Raw genomic sequence first — 19129 nt, forward strand, 5'->3', positions numbered from 1 at the left:
ACGAAACGATGATTTCCTTTCCGTATATTCAATTTTCAATTCTAATATCGATTTCGATTTTCAATATTCGATCATCATTCAATAATACATGAGTTCCTCATCAATCAGGTGATTATAATACTGGAAAATGTGTTGGCGGGGTCGGTACTCCGATGAATTCCACAGAAACGATGCGGATTCGCGCCGGGCGCAATACAATCTTTCCAAATTCAGCGCTATTCCGCGGAGTGGTCGTAAACACCGACGATCAGCTGTCGGGAATTGTGTCACAATAAACAGGCGAATTATCACGTAATTGGGAATCAATTGTTCCAGCGAAACACAAGAAAAGACTATCATTACGCTGCTTCAGGCAGCGGGCGTGAAGATCCGTTAGGCGGATTAACGTGGCGTCTTACAGCATCAACCGGAAATAGATAGATCTTCAAATTACGGGCGCTAATCCCACGGCTACAACTACGGCGAAAGTCTCCAAGAACGGTGGCAAGACAGTGAAGCGGTAATAACAGAATTATAATATTAATAAAATTGCAGATAACCAAGTCCAAGCGGGATAACACAATAGGGCGTAAGCTGGCGATAGCGATAGGCGAAATAGCGACAATCCCCAATCATTAAAGACTCGGCCCTCGGATAATTCAGATCGGCGGCAGACGATAAGGGAATCCGGAGAGAGATCCCTCGATCCAACACTCCGAGCGATCAACCGGATAAATTTTGCCTCGCTGAATTATCGTTGGCTTCACATAAAATATATGGGTTTCTTACCTTGCTGGCGGTAGCAGGATGCACTCGCAATTATCACTTAACGCTGAAGAAATTTTCGCAAATGAATGAAAGAAAAATCAAAAAGGCACCAGAAAAAAGAAGAAAATAACAGAAAAGAAAACTTAGTTAACATTAAGAAAACGGCTAAAAATCGGGCTCGAAAAGCTTGGTAAAATGCGTCAGGTCACAAAGACTGTCGGCGTAGGAGAAGATCGAGATCCTTGCTGGTTCCGGGGATCAGGCGATGATTTCGGTGTGCGATGACGGTCGTTGACCTCGTGATCCATAATTCCGGCGATTATTGGATATCGGTTTCCCACCCTAGGTAGATTTTTTTTAGCGTGCGCGGAACGCGTGCCGCGGTACGGGATGGCTGGTGGGAGCAATCAGCGATACGTGGTGTCACCTGGGGCTAACCGTTGGTGATACGACGTGTGACGGGGGTCAGTATTTGACTGGCGTATTGCTGGCTTCGGTTCTCCTGGTCCTGTCGCCATCTCAGAAGACTTCTCCGGGTCTCTCCTCGGGCCAACATGCACCGGAGGAGCGGGATCGTGATGCGCCACATTGGGACTTGCATCTACGTCCTTCCTCGCAGTCCTCTTCGATGGATCACCGGGAGCTTTCTTGGCCAACCACGGTGATCCTTCAACGGCCGAGACAGTAGGTTTTGAGGGGTTGGTCCAGCTCCTGGCTGGTGAGTCTGGGCAACGGGAGGCTTAGTCCTGCGCTTTTCAGAGGACGCTGTACGCCGTTGGCGTGGCATCCAGACGCAGTTTCACACTTCCTTCTCATCAGAGCGTCAGGTTCGGTATTTCGGCGGTACTTCGGCGAATCACCGGTCTCAAAGGTCCAGATGCTCTTGATATCCCGGAGGTTCTTGTTGATCTCGATGGTCTCGATGAGTCTGGGCGAGAAATTTAAATGACTACAAATGGCTAAGCAAAGACCGTTTCTTGGAGATGGCAATGCAATGGATGTCATACGGGCAATACGGGACGTGAACGGTATTTTCCGGGCAAAAGTGACGGCTGCAAAAATGCAACGTCACACTACATTTAATTAATCTCTCATTCAATTGATCAATTTTATTCCATGCTGTGCCACCCCACTTATCTGTGTCAGGTTTTGTGTCGCATTATTCACCTGACACAACATATCTCAGTCGTATTTAAATACCGCGATCTCAGCTGTATTGGCGATCGACAATTTAACAGCTAACGCTGAAATCTGATTGTGAGGCAATTGGTACAACCTGCTAGCAGCTGTCGCTTTGATTCGCGCTTGCGCACAAGAATTGAGTGCGCGATTTCATGTTGTCCTCTCTGTAGAGATTTTGGAAAATTGTCTGACAATTTTGATCTGGATCCAAATGTCTGAAAGTTGCGATCTTGAGAGGAAGGATGAGATCTGCCGAGATCGGGTTTTTATATGAGTGATTCAGGGGAGTTTTTCGGAGGGGTTCAATTCCGGATAACCGCGTGGGCACGAGAATATCCGTATTGGTGTGAATATGAGTCGACCCCGGAAACAAACCGACCCCGGATTCCACAATTTGCATCTGTAGAATTTTTTTCGGCGCCCAATATAAGTTGACTTTGATGAAACGATAGAACACCCATCATCACAAAGACCTACTACTATTTATCCTTTATTCATAATAGGTATTGCATGTTTTACTCAGATTAGCAAATAGACGTATACGTGCGTATGAGTCTAGGTTCGTCTAAATATCAGTCTTCCTCAGTGTTCTTCTCGGGTCTTGAATCCTAGTCAGAGTCGTCGTCCGTAGATGATTTTTCGTTATCTGGTATGGAATCATTCCCATCTTCCCGGATAATATCGTCTTCGATTCCGTCCATTTCGTTACTTATATACCATTTTTCAAAACCTCTGATAATCGTTTCGCTTTGTATAGATTGTCAGGCCGTTTTAATTCACTGCAATAACAAAGGAACGGATGGTTTCCCAATTTTTTCAGTCGGTGTCAGAGCATGGTCACCTTCCAGCATCCACTTCGTATAACAAGACCTGAATTTGTCTTTGAAAGGCTTGTTGACCACTACATCGAGAACTTGTAATTGTGATGTCATACCTCCTGGGATGATAACCAAATCTGTATTTGAAATTTAACATATGACGTTTGACATCAACAGAAGTGTGCCCGCGGAATGCGTCTCGTTCAAGCATTGCCTTCTTCCGGAGTAGAGCACCAGGTCGCCTGTTCCACATCACCTTCAGCCAGTCTTTCACCAAATCTTCATTCATACATCTGTGGTCTTAGCAGCGAACGTGTATACCAGACGGGAGCTCTTTTTTCGGTGGACGCTTGCGTTTTACGTATGGTGGTAGTTTGATTCCGTTGGCTTGGACCGCCATCATAACGGTTATCCTCAATGTTTCATTTCCTTAACTTTTTATCAGTACACTTTTCACACCTTTCGCATTTACCGTCGTATTAGCAGGCATGTCGAAGTAAACTAGAGTTTGGTTGGCGTCACCCATTTGGCAAAGTGAATAGTTGTGTTCTTTCCTTAGTTGTGATACGAATCTCTGGTATTGGAGTAGCTTGTCTTCATAATCATCAGGTAATCGTTGGGCCAGGGTAGTTCTTCTCCGTAAACATAGACCATGTCTCCTCATCATATGTCTGCACCATCCCGTACTGGCCTTGAATTGTGCATGCGGTATACTCATAGCCCTTGCAATTTCGAGACCCTCAAACTGTATCACCTCGCGACTAATTTCAAAACCTTCGGATCGTTTTTCGGATACATAGGCTAAAACTTGATTATCGAGATCTGAATATTTTCCCGATTCAGGTCCCCTGAAGCTACGACGTTTTGGATTCGCACCTTTCAACTTCTGTTTCATACGACGCCAATCACGAACATTTCTCTCTGAAATGCCGTATTGTGCCGCAGCTCTACAATTGTTGCCATTTCCTGCTTCCCGCTTTACCATCAGCTTGAAATTCACGTCATAACTATGACGAGTCTTTCGATTCAGCTGAAATCTCTGAGGAACCTCTGGTTTCTAACTTATCCGCGTTTCAAATGTCCATTTTCCTCACAATCATCACAATTGCGCGTGCAAAATATTCTATTTGTAGGTAAATATTCAACACGTAAGACCATTGTTTGAAAAAATTAAAGTTTAAATATTTGATATTCATTACGCGCTTGTGCATACTACGTGATGTGGATTCCACTGGTGAACTATTTTCATGAACGGTCGATAAAAATGTGTTTTCGGTCAATAAAAAGAGTATTCTCGAAATCACGAATATCAGTCGACCCCGCATCTAGGTTGAGTACAGATTTCGGGGTAACGTTTGGTCACCAAAAATCTCGACTTACATTCAGACTAATACGGTACTATTGGTTAATTTGGAACTTGAAAAAAGATGCTATGCGGTAGGGATGCTGTGATTCGGACAACGCGAGGGCTGAGGGATGGACCCTCGTGTCTGAGAGTTCGCAGGATTATTCTAGGATGTGGGTGTTCAGTGTGTTCCGTTTTTAGGACTTGATTTTCGTTAACTGAGTCTTCAGGATTCGGGGTGTCTATTTTTATGGTTTTTCTTGGTATCGTAGTGTGACGGCTATCTCAAGTGATTGCACGTGCAGCTGCATGACCATATTGCTGCATGACCATATTGCTGCATGACCATATTGCCCATATCTTTGGAAAAAATGTGTGCTGGACCCTGGAAAATGTTTATGTTATAGAGTTTATGGTTTTTCAGATTACCCGACAAGTTTTCGCTCATACTAGATTATTCTAGAGTATTCATGACAAAGTTGAAAGTAGTTGAAATATTACAAGTAAAGAACGTTTACGAGAGTTTGAAAGTAATTACATGTCGTGTCTAAGTAATCTAAGAGAGAGCGCTGGTGCATGCTATTGGGACGTAACAAAGCCTTGGTGATATCTGGTGATTCTGTACGGTATGATATGTAATTTCTTTGAGTAATTTGTTACTCCTGAATTTAATAATTTGTTCCGTTTCGTTTCCGATTATCTTGTGAAATATGTTTGCTCTGTTACCGTAGATCAGTCACAAAGAAGCGATCCGTGTAAAACCGTGCAATTCTCGCGTTTGTAATTATCGCCCAACATCTTATAGATTCGTTAAAGTTATCAGTAATCTCTCGTTAGGCCTCCCGAATACTGCAATTATGATTCTGTGAGTACCGTGTAAATAACCTCTTGCTATTAAACGAATTATATCAAATTACTTCCGATTTTGTTAACCTCCCGATTTTGCATTTCTTGCCGAAGAATTTGTTGAAATACGGTCTCCCGGAATTACCAATTTGCTTTGTGTTTTCCTTGTATTTTGTTTGTGCCCAAATTTTCGTTGTTGACCCATGCCACTCTACCATTTATTCCGCTGGTGAACAGCCTGTGCCCAGCCAGCCACTTCGCCGCATCTGCATCTGTTAATTAAGTAAGTTTTGTCGAATTTCGTCAGTGACGCGATTACGCGTCTGGCGGCCAATAATCTTCCAATTCCGTTTTCTGTTTTTCCGTTTCGTCCAGATCGCGCCGAAGCGAGGCGTCGCAGGGTGTATTGCATCGAAGACATTTTTACCATTCCTTCATCCTCCGAGAGGTACTCTACATCGCACCCTTTTGGATCATCGTTCCACGTCTAGAACGTAGGCGGTAATAATCACGATTAATTCATGAAATCATCATCAAAGGGCGAACCAATTATATTAGAATGTAATGATGCTTGCTTACAAATTCCACGTTGGATTCCTGTACTGTGTCACGCCCTTCCACAGCTGTTGGACCAATGAGTGCCAGGACGTTTTAGTCTATTTTGGTGAAAACCTGACTTGAGGTAGGTCCTCCAGTTCCTCTGGTATGGTTTTTGAGAGAAGTATTTTCGGCCTTCGTGAAAATACGCATGTCTTGCCAAGTCTGAGAATAAGATGCGGAAAAGAATCAGTTGTGTGTAGTGAATATGAATTTTATCACCAGTATCTACTATTGGCTATAAACTCGACAAACTGGCTATTTGGTCATGCGAAAAATTAAATTTTATGAAAGTGATGATTTTTAAATATTATCAGTAATTTGCCAAATATTCACAAAAGAAATCTAAAACAATCTGATGCATCTAAAGTTAATTTGTGTAATAGTACAGTCATATAATAAGCTAAGAACTGAGTCCAAAGAAATGTGGCCTACAGCAGATTGATTCAAGCTTCAATGCTTCTACAGTAGAAATCAGCAAGGCAATGATTAATACCAGCTGTTCAATGATTAATCAAGTCATAAATTGTTATATCATAAAAAAGCGCGAAATTTTGTCTTTTACGATAAATCTAAGCATGCTATCTACATAAGATATACCTATTTCCATTGCTTTCATTGTTTTATTGCACCAGGTATCTCAGGGAGTATTGCTGTAACTTCTTCCCAAAGTTTTTGACCATGTTTATATGTAAAGGTGGTAAGAAACTTGCCTCCATGCAGTTCGAGATGTTCACTCATAAATTCTGTAATTAAAATATATATAGGGAAATACTGAATCGAGAGTTGGATAACATAAATTATCATCAGTTTGTCAGGTTGCTCTTGACTGTTTACATAACTTCAGACACAGAGTCCGAAAAATACTTGGTTGAACAAAAAATGAGTCATGTGCAGACATACGAATTTCAATGTTGCAAGGCGGAGTGGCCAAACTAGGAGTTCGCACCATAGTCTGTCAAACGGTGCTTGTGAGATGAAGGTAATTAGTCACTTACCAATAAGCACTTTTTTCTGTTCATCATTGATGTATTCTACACCATATCACATCACATAGTTCCTTCGTCATTGCTAGCGATGCGATTTTCACGGATTCACACGATTTCATGATTCACACTCGAGCGCCACTGGCATCTTCATTGCTATTGGCCATTACATTGGTTTAAACCACGGCAACACTGTATAACTATCGCATACGTAAACTATCGTAGATCGTATATCGCATGGCATTTACGGGTTCCAGCACCGAAGTCAATAGAAAAACTGTTTTGTCTGTGAAACTAGTGAAACCCACCAAATACGGAATCGGTATGGGACGCTTGAGCTGGCGCTAGTCACACGTTGGAACAAGATTTAGGCGCTGGCTGGCAGTGAGCCACGGCACTTGCGTTATTCACGTAAACTTAACCGTAGCGGTCGAAAAACCCGTGAAACGCGTTTCTGGTGCGAATGGAGCGGTGTCTTTACGAGTGAAAAAATATCAAATCAGCAATGAGGCGATACATATATTGTCGCAGACGCGCTAGAGAAAAGGCAATGACATTTCTTAGGTGAGAATTTCAAATGCTGGATAAAACAAGAAAATTATTTAAAGAATGCAATTTCCCCAGCAATGAACGTGAGGCAAAAAGATGGGTCGAAAATATGGGAAAACCAGAATTTGTGCCTCGTAAAAACTCTGCTCTGATCACTTTACTAAGGACTGCTTCGACCGCTGGTGGAATTTCACAAGGGTTTATAAAAATAGCGTACCAATGATTTTTGGAAATAACTCTACACCCGAGTTAATGACAACTCTGAGTCCATTGCACCATGCTCACATCGATCATACCGATCATTCAGATGAACCAAAATTCCCTCATAAAAGTAAATATGTTTGAAATTGAGTCCAATTTCCACCATACTTATCAATGGTGATGGTAGCGGTATGATTCATCTTTAGTGAAAACTCAGAAAATGCTGAGGTTGATTGTCAATGCTCAGGATTTCGTTTAGAATTAAGGGTCAACATTTCCCCACCTGCATTGCCTGCATTGACGGTCAGTGGTATTGTAGCGGTTTCCAACGATTCTTCAGTCAACGGTGTGACTCTAGATGTAATTAGTGAGTGAATTATTATTCATGATACAATTACTCAATCGACACTGTACGCCGAGTGTGTTTGATGTTGACCCTCCTAGTGGCCACGGGCTTTGGGCTGACTCGGAGCAGTTCGGTCGCTAGCGACGAGCCGCAATGAAGGCTCGCCGTGATCGCTGACAATGAGTCATCTGCTGCCGCGGTCTCCTCGCTGTGTTCAACTGTTCGCTCGGAATTCGCTGCTGCTTTCGATCCATTTCAATCGGTGATGCAAGAACTGCAACGATTACTATTTATTTACAGTACCAAGAGAAGTAATTTTAAGGAACAATACGAGTTGTTTCTTCTTTTGGGGTATGACCAATGCTCCATACGAATTATTTCTTTTTCTAGAATATTAGGAATAATATAAGAAATATTGGCCACTATCGGAGGACTAACTTCGGAAAATTTGACGGTCAAATGTTCGATAAATTATGTGATTCTATCACATGTGAAATTGAAACTGTTTTCGCAAGTTATGCTAGGAATTTAGTTACATCAAACGAAAGCGATGCGAAACATATGGGCCGACGAATGGAAATGAAGATTTCGGGTACGGGTCAGCTGAATCGTCCATGTGTCATCCGCAAGATATTTACGCTCGACAACCAGAACAGTGATTTTGAGAAACAATACGAGGTGGTCTCTCTTCTAGAATATCAACAACACTTTGAAAAATAGAGAACACTATTGCAGAAAATACTATGGGAAAATCGACGGTAAGTTCTTTGATGCATTATTCCACTCAATGCGTAAGGACATAATTCTTTGTGGATCATGAATGTGTTGCATATGAGAGCTAAAAGCTCAAATCAATCAAAGGAGAACGGTGCGAATCATACAGGCTGACGACTGAAAATAAAGATTCTGGGTACGTGCTATGGGATTTTATTCACAAATTCATAATGATAACACTTCAACGACAGGGAGTCACTTGAATAACTGAACATCAAAATGAATGGAACATTATTAAATTTATATACAATAGGTCGATTCAGGATAAATTGTAGTCTACGGAATTCCATTGTTAAGGGAGCTTTCCAGTGTGACAGCCCGAAAAATCGCTGTTTTTCGCGATTTGTTTTTTAAAGAAAAAATAATCTAATCGGTCTGATTTTTTTTTGTATATTAATTGGGTATTGAAGAATACAAAACAATTTTTTAAAGATCGATTCATTTATTAATTGATATCTATAGAAATGATGAAACGATTGTTGCAGAAAATGCACTTGGATGTGGTGTTCACTTCGGGGGTCACAATTTTGATCTGAAACAAAAAACACAAAAAGACTATTGATCGGTATATAATTGGCTTTCGTGCTATGGAGGCTTTTTTTTTTTCGCAAAAATGGCGCCGGTTTGAACAAAAAGTATCGATTTTAGCATTGTTTTTGGCAGTTTTTTTTTACAAAAAAATAGGAAGATGTCAAAAAGAAAAAAAAAGCTTTCATAGTACGATGAACAATGACGTTAAGAATATTGTGTGAAAAATTCAACTTGATAGCTTTGAAACTCTGCCCTCCAAGTTGGACACCGTTTTGAAAAATGCTGTTGCGAGAAAAACGCGTTCAAAGTTTCAAGTGAGGAAATTTTAGGTCAATCGTTCACTTACGGTCAATCAGCGATGCCAGGTCCATACATATCCCTTCTGCTTCTTCGAAAAGATCGTGCTCAATGGATTGTTCAGTCCGACGAGCTGTCCTCGCCTCTTTGCTATCCAGGGACGTCCGGCGGTTTGCTTGGGTGATGCGCGCATTCTTGTACTTAGCGGCGAAATCTGCGGCGCTCGGCCCTATCGTGCATCCCATCGTCTCCAAAATTTTTAAAATTGGGTCGTAACCTCCATTGAAGGTGCACACAGCACACTGCGTAGCGATTTCTACTATCTGCTCTCCGCAGAATACGTGCTTTGGCGCTAGTTGCCACACACAGTGATTGAAGCTCTCGTTATTGTTTTGAGTGTTCGCGCCCGTACATCGTTCTAAGAGATCCTCCGTTATTAGATCATCGTCAATCGGCTTTAAAACTTGTTGTACGTCTTCGTCGAGTGCTGGTGGATGGGTGTACTCCTCTCTTGTGGCTTCGGCCTTAAATAACGGTCGCACGGGCAGACGGCTTACGCGGCAGCTGTAGCGCTGCGTTGCCTCCTTCCAAGAAATGCTGTACAGTAACCGGAATAATCTGAATTTCGGCAAGGAAATTTCAGGGAATATTCGGAAGAGTGTATACTATTCGATAAAGCAAGAAAAAAAAATCGATTTTTTGAAAATTTCGCACTGGAAAGCTCCCTTAATAGGAACAAGAGAAACATGTGCGTGGAGAATGAAGCATGGAACTGTTAAATCTGATTTGAGGTGCAAAAACAATGTGCTTTGCTTTTATTGATTTGGAGCAGGAACGAAGCCTTTATCACATTTTATTCATTATTAGAAATATTAGATTTATTATTAGTTGAATGCAAAAGCTGTGCGTGATTCACCAATAACAGGAAAAGATTCAAAAACGATTGGCGATGCGCGAAAAACGAGTGCCCGCGCATCAGAAAAACATTCAAAACACGAGATTTCATCATTCTTTTATCTTGTTAATGTATTGTTGAGGAGATTCATATCGCACTCACGCGAAAAAGTAGAAATAATAAATCTTTCGAAATATAATAGATCAATCCAAGCGTGGGCGAGTGATAGGACTCTGGGAGTCCGGTGTATCGGTTTCAGCGATAGCAGGTGAAATAATTCATGAAGAGTAGACAAAGCTTCTTTCTTGATTAATCGATATGATCGATTTCTGTGACTATCTTATCTTTTTAGCCGAAGTCAATATCAGCGTCTCAACAGCAAAGCACTAAAAGTTCAGAGAAGTTGGCATCGTGGGACTGGAGGACCACCGAAGAGGCAATGGTGCTGCTTGCCGAACAACAGCTGCTGAGGATCAAGTCTATTTTTTCCATTAGTCTTATATATCTCTTCTTTTGTTTTTGGATCCATTCATTTCTTCAATCGATTATTTTTCCATCAGGCTGGCCAGCCAAATCCTCGGATCTCAATCCGAAAGAAAACTGTTGGTCTGAAATGGTCCGGGGCTGAAGGCCTGTTGCCAGGAAGAGTGAGGAAGGCCTGAGTCTTCGAGTCGAAGCAGAGTGGAAAGAACTCCGCACCAGGCCAGAGTATATTGAGGCAATCGTTGGTGCGATGCACCGTCGAATGCATAGTGTACTCGAGAATGATGATTGGTGGACACACAATCGAATGAGGACGTGAGCGCCTAAATTTTACCGCCTTGTTTTTGAGTACTTGTGTAGTTGGTGGGGCATTGACCTATTAGAGCTGAGTACTCTTCACCTTTCGCACTGTGCTGTTGCTTTTGATAATACAAAGTAATTGGCATTTCAATAAGATTCTTTTCTATAGTACTTTTTGTCTCTCCAGCGTAACGTTGTATACTATGAAATCCGTATTTGTTTTCAGATTTTCAAGTCTATTTTTCACTGCTCCCTCATCAGCCTATTCTCATCAATTATAACGGGTATAGTTGTTTGTATTTTCTTGAACTTTTGTAACTACCTTATAGCTTTCAGTTCATATCTCGGTTCATAGTATTCGTAGAAAAGGTAAGCATTGTATTTTCTGGAAGTTTTCTTGTTGCTTGCATTGTGCAAGTGGAATGCATTAGATGATAACAATTGTCACGAAGCCACGCTTCGTTACAAGACCGACTAGTACCCCTGAACACCGCGAGAGGGCCAAAGTAAGGTACCAACCGGGAAACCCTAGCATCCAGCAAGTCATAGATCAAAAGGTCGACAAAATGCTCGCCGATAACCTAATCGAACCGTCGAACAATCCCTGGAGCTCGCCAGTAGTTATCGTGAAGAAGAAAGATGGCAAACCACGCTTCCGCGTGGACTACCGCAAGGTAAGCGAAGTCTCAGAGCGTGACGCTTATCTACTACCGCAAGCAGCGGTGGATTTACACTAGGGGCAGTCGGGGCTAGTGCCCAGGGCGGCAAATGTTTTGGGGCGGCAAAATTTAGAAAGTAGAAAAAATTTTTTTTAGTTTTATCAAAATTTTTTAATAGGTTTTTTCAATTCCTTCAATTAATCATTTATTATTTAATAGATAAATCAAGACATTCAACTCATACATTATTTGTCAAACTAAAATTTTGTAAATTATAATTTTGGCACCTCAAGTAAAAATTAATAATCGAAATATGCTTATTGCACTGAAAAAAAGATAGAACAAAGTTCACCTTCCGATATTCTGAAATTTTTACGTACAAACAACCTTAACACTGAGTTTCCGAACGTAGAAATCGCATATCGAATATTTGTTACTTTAGCTGTAACGAACTGTAGCGCAGAACGATCGTTTTCTTGTTTGAAAAGAGTTAAAAACTACTTACGTTCCACAATAAGCGCAAATAGACTCAATAACTTAGCTATTCTATGCATCGAATCGGACGTACTTCAACGTTTAGATTGTGAAGATTTAATTGACCAATTTGCAAATCAAAAAAGCAGGCGAGTTTGCCTAGGAAAAAAATTATTGTGATATCATAATCAGTCAAAATTAGTGCAAAGTCTATAGTGCTAAGAACACTAAAACTAACGTTTATTCTAAACACAATTATTTTCATATGTTATGTTAAAGTATTTAATTATTTAATACATAGTAAATTGTTTGCAATAGATTGAAGACTTTGATTTTTCAAAAATAAGATGTCAAAACTGTATAACTTTAAGTAAGATTTCAGTGATAGGGCGGTATTTTTTAAGTGCCCAAGGGCGGCAAAAATTTAAATCCGGCCCTGACCGCAAGTCAACGCCACCCTCGATAAGCTACGAGGCGCACGCTACCTATCCACTATCGACCTGAAGAATGGATATTGGCAGGTCCCGATGGCTGACCCTAGCCGACCGATGACCGCATTCACCGTACTAGGCAGAGGCCTATCCCAGTTCCGAGTCATGCCGAGTCGTAAACCCCGAACTCGAGCCATATGCGTTCGCATACCTCGATGATGTTATCGTGGTGAGCGGCACTTCTGAGGACCACCTAAGACACCTGGCCACTGTGTTCCACGGCCTGCGAGAGGCCCAACTCAGGATAAACCCAGGTAAATGTAAATTCTGCGTAGCCAGCTTGAAGTACCTCGGGCATATCATCGACAAAGACGGAATTCACACCGACCCGGAGAAAACGCAGGCAATCACTCGAATGGCAGCTCCGCATAACCGCCGAACAGTACGACGATTCCCAGGTTGAATTTCCTGGTACCGACGATGCATCCTAGACGTATCCACAGTCACCGCCCCACTCAACGAACCAATCAAGAAATCGACCAGATGGCATTGGGGAGAACCACAGCGAACCGCGTTCAACCGACTAAAGCAATTGCTAACTACCACGCCCATTCTAGCATGCCCGGACTTCTAAAAGGGATTCTCACTATAGACCGACGCTAGCAACACCGGCATCGGCGCCGTACTAACGCAGAACCATGACGGTCAAGAACGGGTCATAGCCTACGTCAGCCGCACGTTATCCCCCGCCGAACGAAACTACACCGTTACCGAAAAAAAATGCGTTGCGGTAGTATGGGGCATCCGCAAGCTCCGCGGCTACCTCGAAGGATACAAATTCGAGATCATCACGGATCACCAGTCGCTAAACTGGCTCCAACGACTAGACAACCGCTCCGGGCGACCGGCCCGGTGGGCACTCGAGCTGCAACAGTATCACTTCTCTGTTAAATACCGAGAAGGATCGAAAAAACATGGTAGCCGGCGCACTTTCCCGACAGGAGCTCGAGCTAGCCGCCAGCGGAGTAGCGTGTCGTTGTATAACCGCATGAAACAAGCGACCGAAGAGAACCGCAACGACAACCCGGATTTCCGCGTAGAGGGCGGCTAGCTCTTTCAGAGCATCCCCGACCGGCTAGATTACAACGAAGAAACCGACCAGGATAAATTGGAAGCGTTGTGTGCCGCGCGACCAACGACCAGAAGTGCTCCGCCAACAACACGACGAACCCACCGCCGGCCACCTGGGCATCGCCAAAACGATATCCCGACTGACTAGCCCGCCGTTACTATTGGCCTGGAATGTTCCGCGTGACTAGACTAGACCTTGGCGACCTGCGATCGGGCGGAAGGTTCTGGAGCCGTACGCATCACCTATCAAACAAGGCTAGGAACAGAAACGCCAAGGTCATGCTGAAGTGCGAAGGATCCTACACCGTGTGGAACCAGGTGTCACCAATAATTTACCGAACCCGCGTGGCCAGCTCATCTCATAGGCAAAACCTCCAAGGCAAGAGGCTTCGGGCCGTCCGCGAGTGCCTGTAAGCGGACCGGCGCCCCCGACACCGGCACCGAGAAGCCGGCCAGCGCACCGCCACCAGGAGGTGGAGATCCTCTTCCTCGATGCTTTGGTCTTCGCGCAACACCGCTGCCGACCAGCCAAGCACCGTGCACCGGCCCCAAAACCAGGGTACACCACCGACGCACCAGTACCCTCCAGTAGACCGAACCGCAACTACGAGCTTCCCGCGGGGGGGGGGGGGGGGGGGAATCACCGTCTCCATGGAAACCCGAAAATGGAAGCTGCGACGCCACGGTAACGAGCGCACCCTGAGGTTTGACCGCGCCGGCAACCTCACATACGTGGAGCCCAAAAAGAGGTAAGTTTCACCTCTCCCGCAGAAAGAGGGGGATGTAACGGAGCCGCGCTATGTTACAAGACCGTTTTATAGGGACTCTAGTTGGACCCGTCTATCAGAGCCGCCAGCGTTATATGCGAGAACTGTGCTCCACAAAACATTACCAAAATAACTGCATCTTTATAGATATAGTATATAGTAGTGCAGTACGGACGTATATTTTTCTGTTGAATTTGAATTAGAGTGATTTTAAATACAAAGCGGTTATCAATAAAACATTTTTGTATCAAATTGTTAATGAAAAACTAAGGTTTTATTTGGAGTAATGGTCTTTTATTATTGATAGACGGGATATTTATTGAAAACTACAAAGTATCTCAATAATATAGTTTAAGGTTATTGTGAAAATAATGAGTTGTCGGTCGTAATTTTGTGTGCTGCCACCTAGAGAAAATTTCATGATGTCTATGTCATGTGCATTCGGGTCGGTTTACGATTGACGCATACGTTTCCGTTCACGTTCCCTCTTACGTAGAAATTACGAGTCTGGTATACAATGAAGTGCTGCGTAAGCATTAAACCAATTAGAAGTCGCTTCCTCCGTCCAATAAGCAGCCTGCAGAGGAACAAAATCAATGTCGTGCATAACCTGCAAGATACTCAGGGTATAAACAAACCTGCCGTAAACATATAACAATTAAATCTTAATTATAACAGAATAATTCTTTTATAACAACGTTAATTGAATTATGGTTATATTTCAACTAGTATAACAGGGCAATCTTGAATAAATATATAAATATTTTAACATCAATTAGTTTTTAAAAAACTAACTGAACTATACATAGGTTGCTTTATTTTTCTCCAATTATATTAATCAAATCTAACTCAATCGCCAGCAACCCTTTCTTTGTCTGACTTTGGTTTAATAAATAATAATAATAAAATGTTAACAATACAGATGATCTCTGAATTGAGATGTCGTCAAATATAAAAATACATGTCAAATGTTAAAATCGTATTGTTATACGCACCTCGTCTGTTATATTTTAATACAGTTTATACTTATGTCAGACGATTAGGTGCTGTCAGGTCAGCGGTCCTGGACGAAAGAGAGCTTAACCCATCTCTTCTCCGGAGACATTGTTTTCGTATCGATCTTCAATACACAGTCGACCACATTTCATACAAATCGATATTTCTATATTTCGGCGGGGTGCCACGTCACATTTTGAATTACTAATATTTCTACGAACACAAGAAAACCGTCGCTCAGAAAATGGATTTATATGATTCGGCACTCCGAACTCTGCTTGTAATGTGTACATTATCCATAATATTGACGCTTCTGAAGAAAAAACGCCGAAAACGACGTCGCTGGTGGGTTCGACCTATGCTTCTTCAACGAAAAGACAAAGACCAGTTCGATAATCTTTTCGAATTCATTCGCGATGGAGATAATGAACAATTTTTCAAATATACGCGTATGACAGTAAAAACAGTTAACAAATTATCGAACCTTGTTGGTCCATCTTTGAAGAAGAAAAGAAGACGAGAACGCTTACATCCAGAGCATCGACCAGTAAGCACGTTGTAGTAAGTACACGAACAACCTAAAACAATCGAGAAAATTCAGAATTTTAAAATGTGGGGAGCGAGTGAAAAAACTATTTTTGAGATTTCTGGCTTTGTTTTTGGACTGACGACGTTGCGATTTCGAAATCATATGTTTGAAACGACCAGAACAACCTCGAACAATCGAGAAAATTTCGATTTTCTGAAAAAAGTGGCGACTCAAAAAGTGTTTCGAAATTATCTGACTCGATTTTGAAATGACGACGTTGCGCTTCCTAAACAATGTTCGAAACAACTAAAACGACCTGAAACGGTCGAGAAAATTTTTATTTTCTGAAAGAAGTGGCGATTCAAGGAGTTTTTTGGAATTATCCGGCTCTATTTTGGACGAATGACGTTGCGCTTCTAGAACAACGTTGATAACAACTAGAACAACCTGGAACAATCGAGAAAATCAGATTTTTAAAATTGGGGAGCTAGTGAGAAAACTATTTTTCAGTTTTCCGGCTTTGTTTTTGGATTGACGACGTTGCGTTGCCGAAATCATATGTTTGGAACGACTGGAACAACTTCGAACAATCAAGAAAATTTCGATTTTCTGGAGAAAGTAGCGACTCAAGAAATTTTTCGAAATTATCCGGCTCGATTCTGGACTTACGACGTTGCGCTTTCGGAACGATGTTCAAAACAACTGGAACAACTTGGAACAATCGAGAAAATGAAAATCTTTCGCAATGTGGGAAGCTGGTAGAAAACTATTTTTAAGTTTTCTGGCTTCATTTTCAGTCTGACGACGGTACGCATCCGGAATTATGTGTTTAAAACGACTAAAACAACCTGGAACGATCGAGGAAGTTCCGATTTTCTGAAAAAAGTAGCGACTCAAAGAGTTTTTTGGAATTATCCGACTCGATTCTGGTCTTACGACGTTGCGCTTCTGGAAATATGTTCGAGAAGACTGAAACAACCTCGAACAATCGGGTAAATTCCGAATTTTCTGAAAAAATTAGCGACTCAAAAACTTTTGTAGAATGATCTGGCTCGATTTTCGAGTGACGACGTTGCACTTCTGGAACAATGTTCAAAACAACCAAGAAACCCGGAACGAATGGATAAATTTTGATTTTTCAAAAGAAGTAGCGACTCAAAAAGTTTTTTCGAATTATCCGGCTCGATTCTGGACTAACGACGTTGCGCTCTCAGAACGATGTTCAAAACAACTAAAACAACCTGGAATAATCGAGAAAATGCAAATTTGTCGCAATGTGGGAAGCTAGTGAAAAACTATTTTTAAGTTTTCTGGCTTCATTTTTAGTCTGACGTCGGTGCGCATCCGAAATTATGTGTTTGGAACGAATAAAACAACCTGAAACGATCAAGAGAGTTCCGATTTTTTAGAAAAAGTAGCGACTCAAAAAGTATTTTGAGAAAATCCGGCTCGATTTTGGACTTACGACGTTGCGCTTTTGGAACAATGTTCAAAACGACTAGACCACCCTCGACAATCGGAAAAATCTCGAAATTTCTCAAAAAAGTAGCAACTCAAAAAGTTCTTTGAAATAATCCAGCTCGATTTTGGACTTACGACGTTGCGCTCCTAGAACAATGTTCAAAACAACTAGAACAACCTAGAGCAATTGAGCGAATTTCGACTTTTTGAGATGAACTAGCGACTCAAAAAGTTTTTTGGAATTATCCGGCTCAATTTCGGACTAACGACGTTGCGCTTCCGGAAATATGTTCAAAACAACTGAAACAACCTAGAACAATCGCAAAATGCAAATTTTCTGAAATGTACGGAGCTAGTGAAGGAACTATTCTCAAGTTCTCTGGCTCTGTTTTCGGACTAACGACGTTGCGTTCCCGAAATCATATGTTTGAAACGACTAGAAAAACCTCGAACAATCGAGAAAATTCCGTATTTTCCGAAAAAAGTAGCGACTCAAAAACTTTTGTAGAATAATACAGCTCGATTTCGGACTTACGACGTTGCGCTTCTGGAACAATGTTCAAAACAACTAAAACAATCAAAAAAATACAAATTTTTCGGAATGTGGGGAGCAAGTGAAAAAACTATTATTAAGTTTTCTGGCTTCGTTTTTGGACTGACGACGTTGCGGTTCCGAAATCCATGTTTGAAACGACTAGTACAACCTGGAACAATGGAGAAAATTTCGACTTTCTGAGAGAAGTAGCGACTCAAAAATTTTCTTGGAATTATCCGACTCGATTCTGGTCTTACGACATTGCGCTCATGAATCAATGTTCAAAACAACTAGAACAACCTCGAACAATCGCAAAAATCTCGAATTTTCTCCAAAAAGTAGCAACTCAAAGAGTTTTTTGGAATAATCCAGCTCGATTTTGGACTTACGACGTTGCGCTCTTGAAGCAATGTTCAAAACAACTAGAACCTGGACGACTAGAACCAAAAACAACCTGGAACAATCGAAAAAATTCATATTTTCGAAATGTGGGGAGCGAGTAAAAAAACAATTATTAAGTTTTCTGGCTCCGTTTTCGGACTGACAACGTTGCGTTTGTGAAATCATATGTTTGGGACAACTAGAACAACCTTGGAGAATCAAAAAAATTCCGATTTTTTGAGGAAAGTAGCGACTCAAAAAGTTTTCCAGAATCATCCGGCTCGATTTTGGACTTACGACTTTGCGCTCCCGGAACAACGTTCAGAACAACTAGAGCGACCCGGAACAATTGAGCGAATTTTGATTTCCTAAAAAAAGTAGCGACTCAAGAATTTTTTTAGAATTATCCAGCTCGATTCTGGTCTCACGACGTGGCGCTTCCAGAACAATGTTTAAAACAACTAGAACAACCTGAAACAGTCGAGAAACTTGAAATTTTCGAAATGTGGGGAGCAAGTGCGAAAACTATTTCCGAGTTTCCTGGCTTTGTTTTTTGACTGACGACGTTGCGTTCGCGAATTCATACGTTTAAAACGACTAGAACAACCTCGAACAATCGAAAAAATTGCGATTTCTCGAAAAAAGTAGCGACTCAAAAATTTTTTTGGAATAATCCGGCTCAATTTGTGGACATACGACGTTGCGCTCCTGGAACAATGTTCTAACAACTAGAACTTGGACGACTAGAACCAAAAACAACCTGGAACAATCGAAAAAATTCATATTCTTGAAATGTGGGGAGCGAGTAGAAAAACAATTCTTGAGTTTTCTGGCTTCGTTGTCGGACTGACAACGTTGCGTTTGTAGA

General features: G+C 41.8%; 1 protein-coding gene and 1 long non-coding RNA gene across 3 annotated transcripts; one reads left to right on the forward strand and one right to left on the reverse strand.

Annotated features, from left to right (window-relative positions):
- Positions 1 to 8528: 8528 nt before the first annotated feature.
- Positions 8529 to 9623, reverse strand: LOC125502032. Its single transcript, XM_048659521.1, has 2 exons — positions 9269 to 9623; positions 8529 to 8923 (listed from the first exon to the last, which is right to left on the reverse strand). The coding sequence occupies exons 1-2, from the start codon at positions 9462 to 9464 to the stop codon at positions 8742 to 8744; spliced, it is 378 nt and encodes a 125-aa protein (XP_048515478.1). The 5' UTR covers positions 9465 to 9623; the 3' UTR covers positions 8529 to 8741.
- A 116-nt stretch (positions 9624 to 9739) lies between these two features.
- LOC125502035 lies at positions 9740 to 15394 on the forward strand. Of its 2 annotated transcripts, XR_007279837.1 has the most exons (6): positions 9825 to 10382; positions 10467 to 10591; positions 10675 to 11032; positions 11124 to 11571; positions 12413 to 14341; positions 14414 to 15394. It is a non-coding gene; the product is annotated as an uncharacterized LOC125502035 (long non-coding RNA). The 2 variants fall into 2 exon arrangements; XR_007279836.1 differs by lacking the exon at positions 14414 to 15394 and having other exon boundaries at positions 9740 to 10382; positions 12552 to 14226.
- The last annotated feature ends 3735 nt before the right edge of the window (positions 15395 to 19129 follow it).

Source organism: Athalia rosae, chromosome 8 (assembly GCF_917208135.1).
Source record: "Athalia rosae chromosome 8, iyAthRosa1.1, whole genome shotgun sequence".
NCBI classification, from domain to species: Eukaryota; Metazoa; Arthropoda; class Insecta; order Hymenoptera; family Athaliidae; genus Athalia; species Athalia rosae.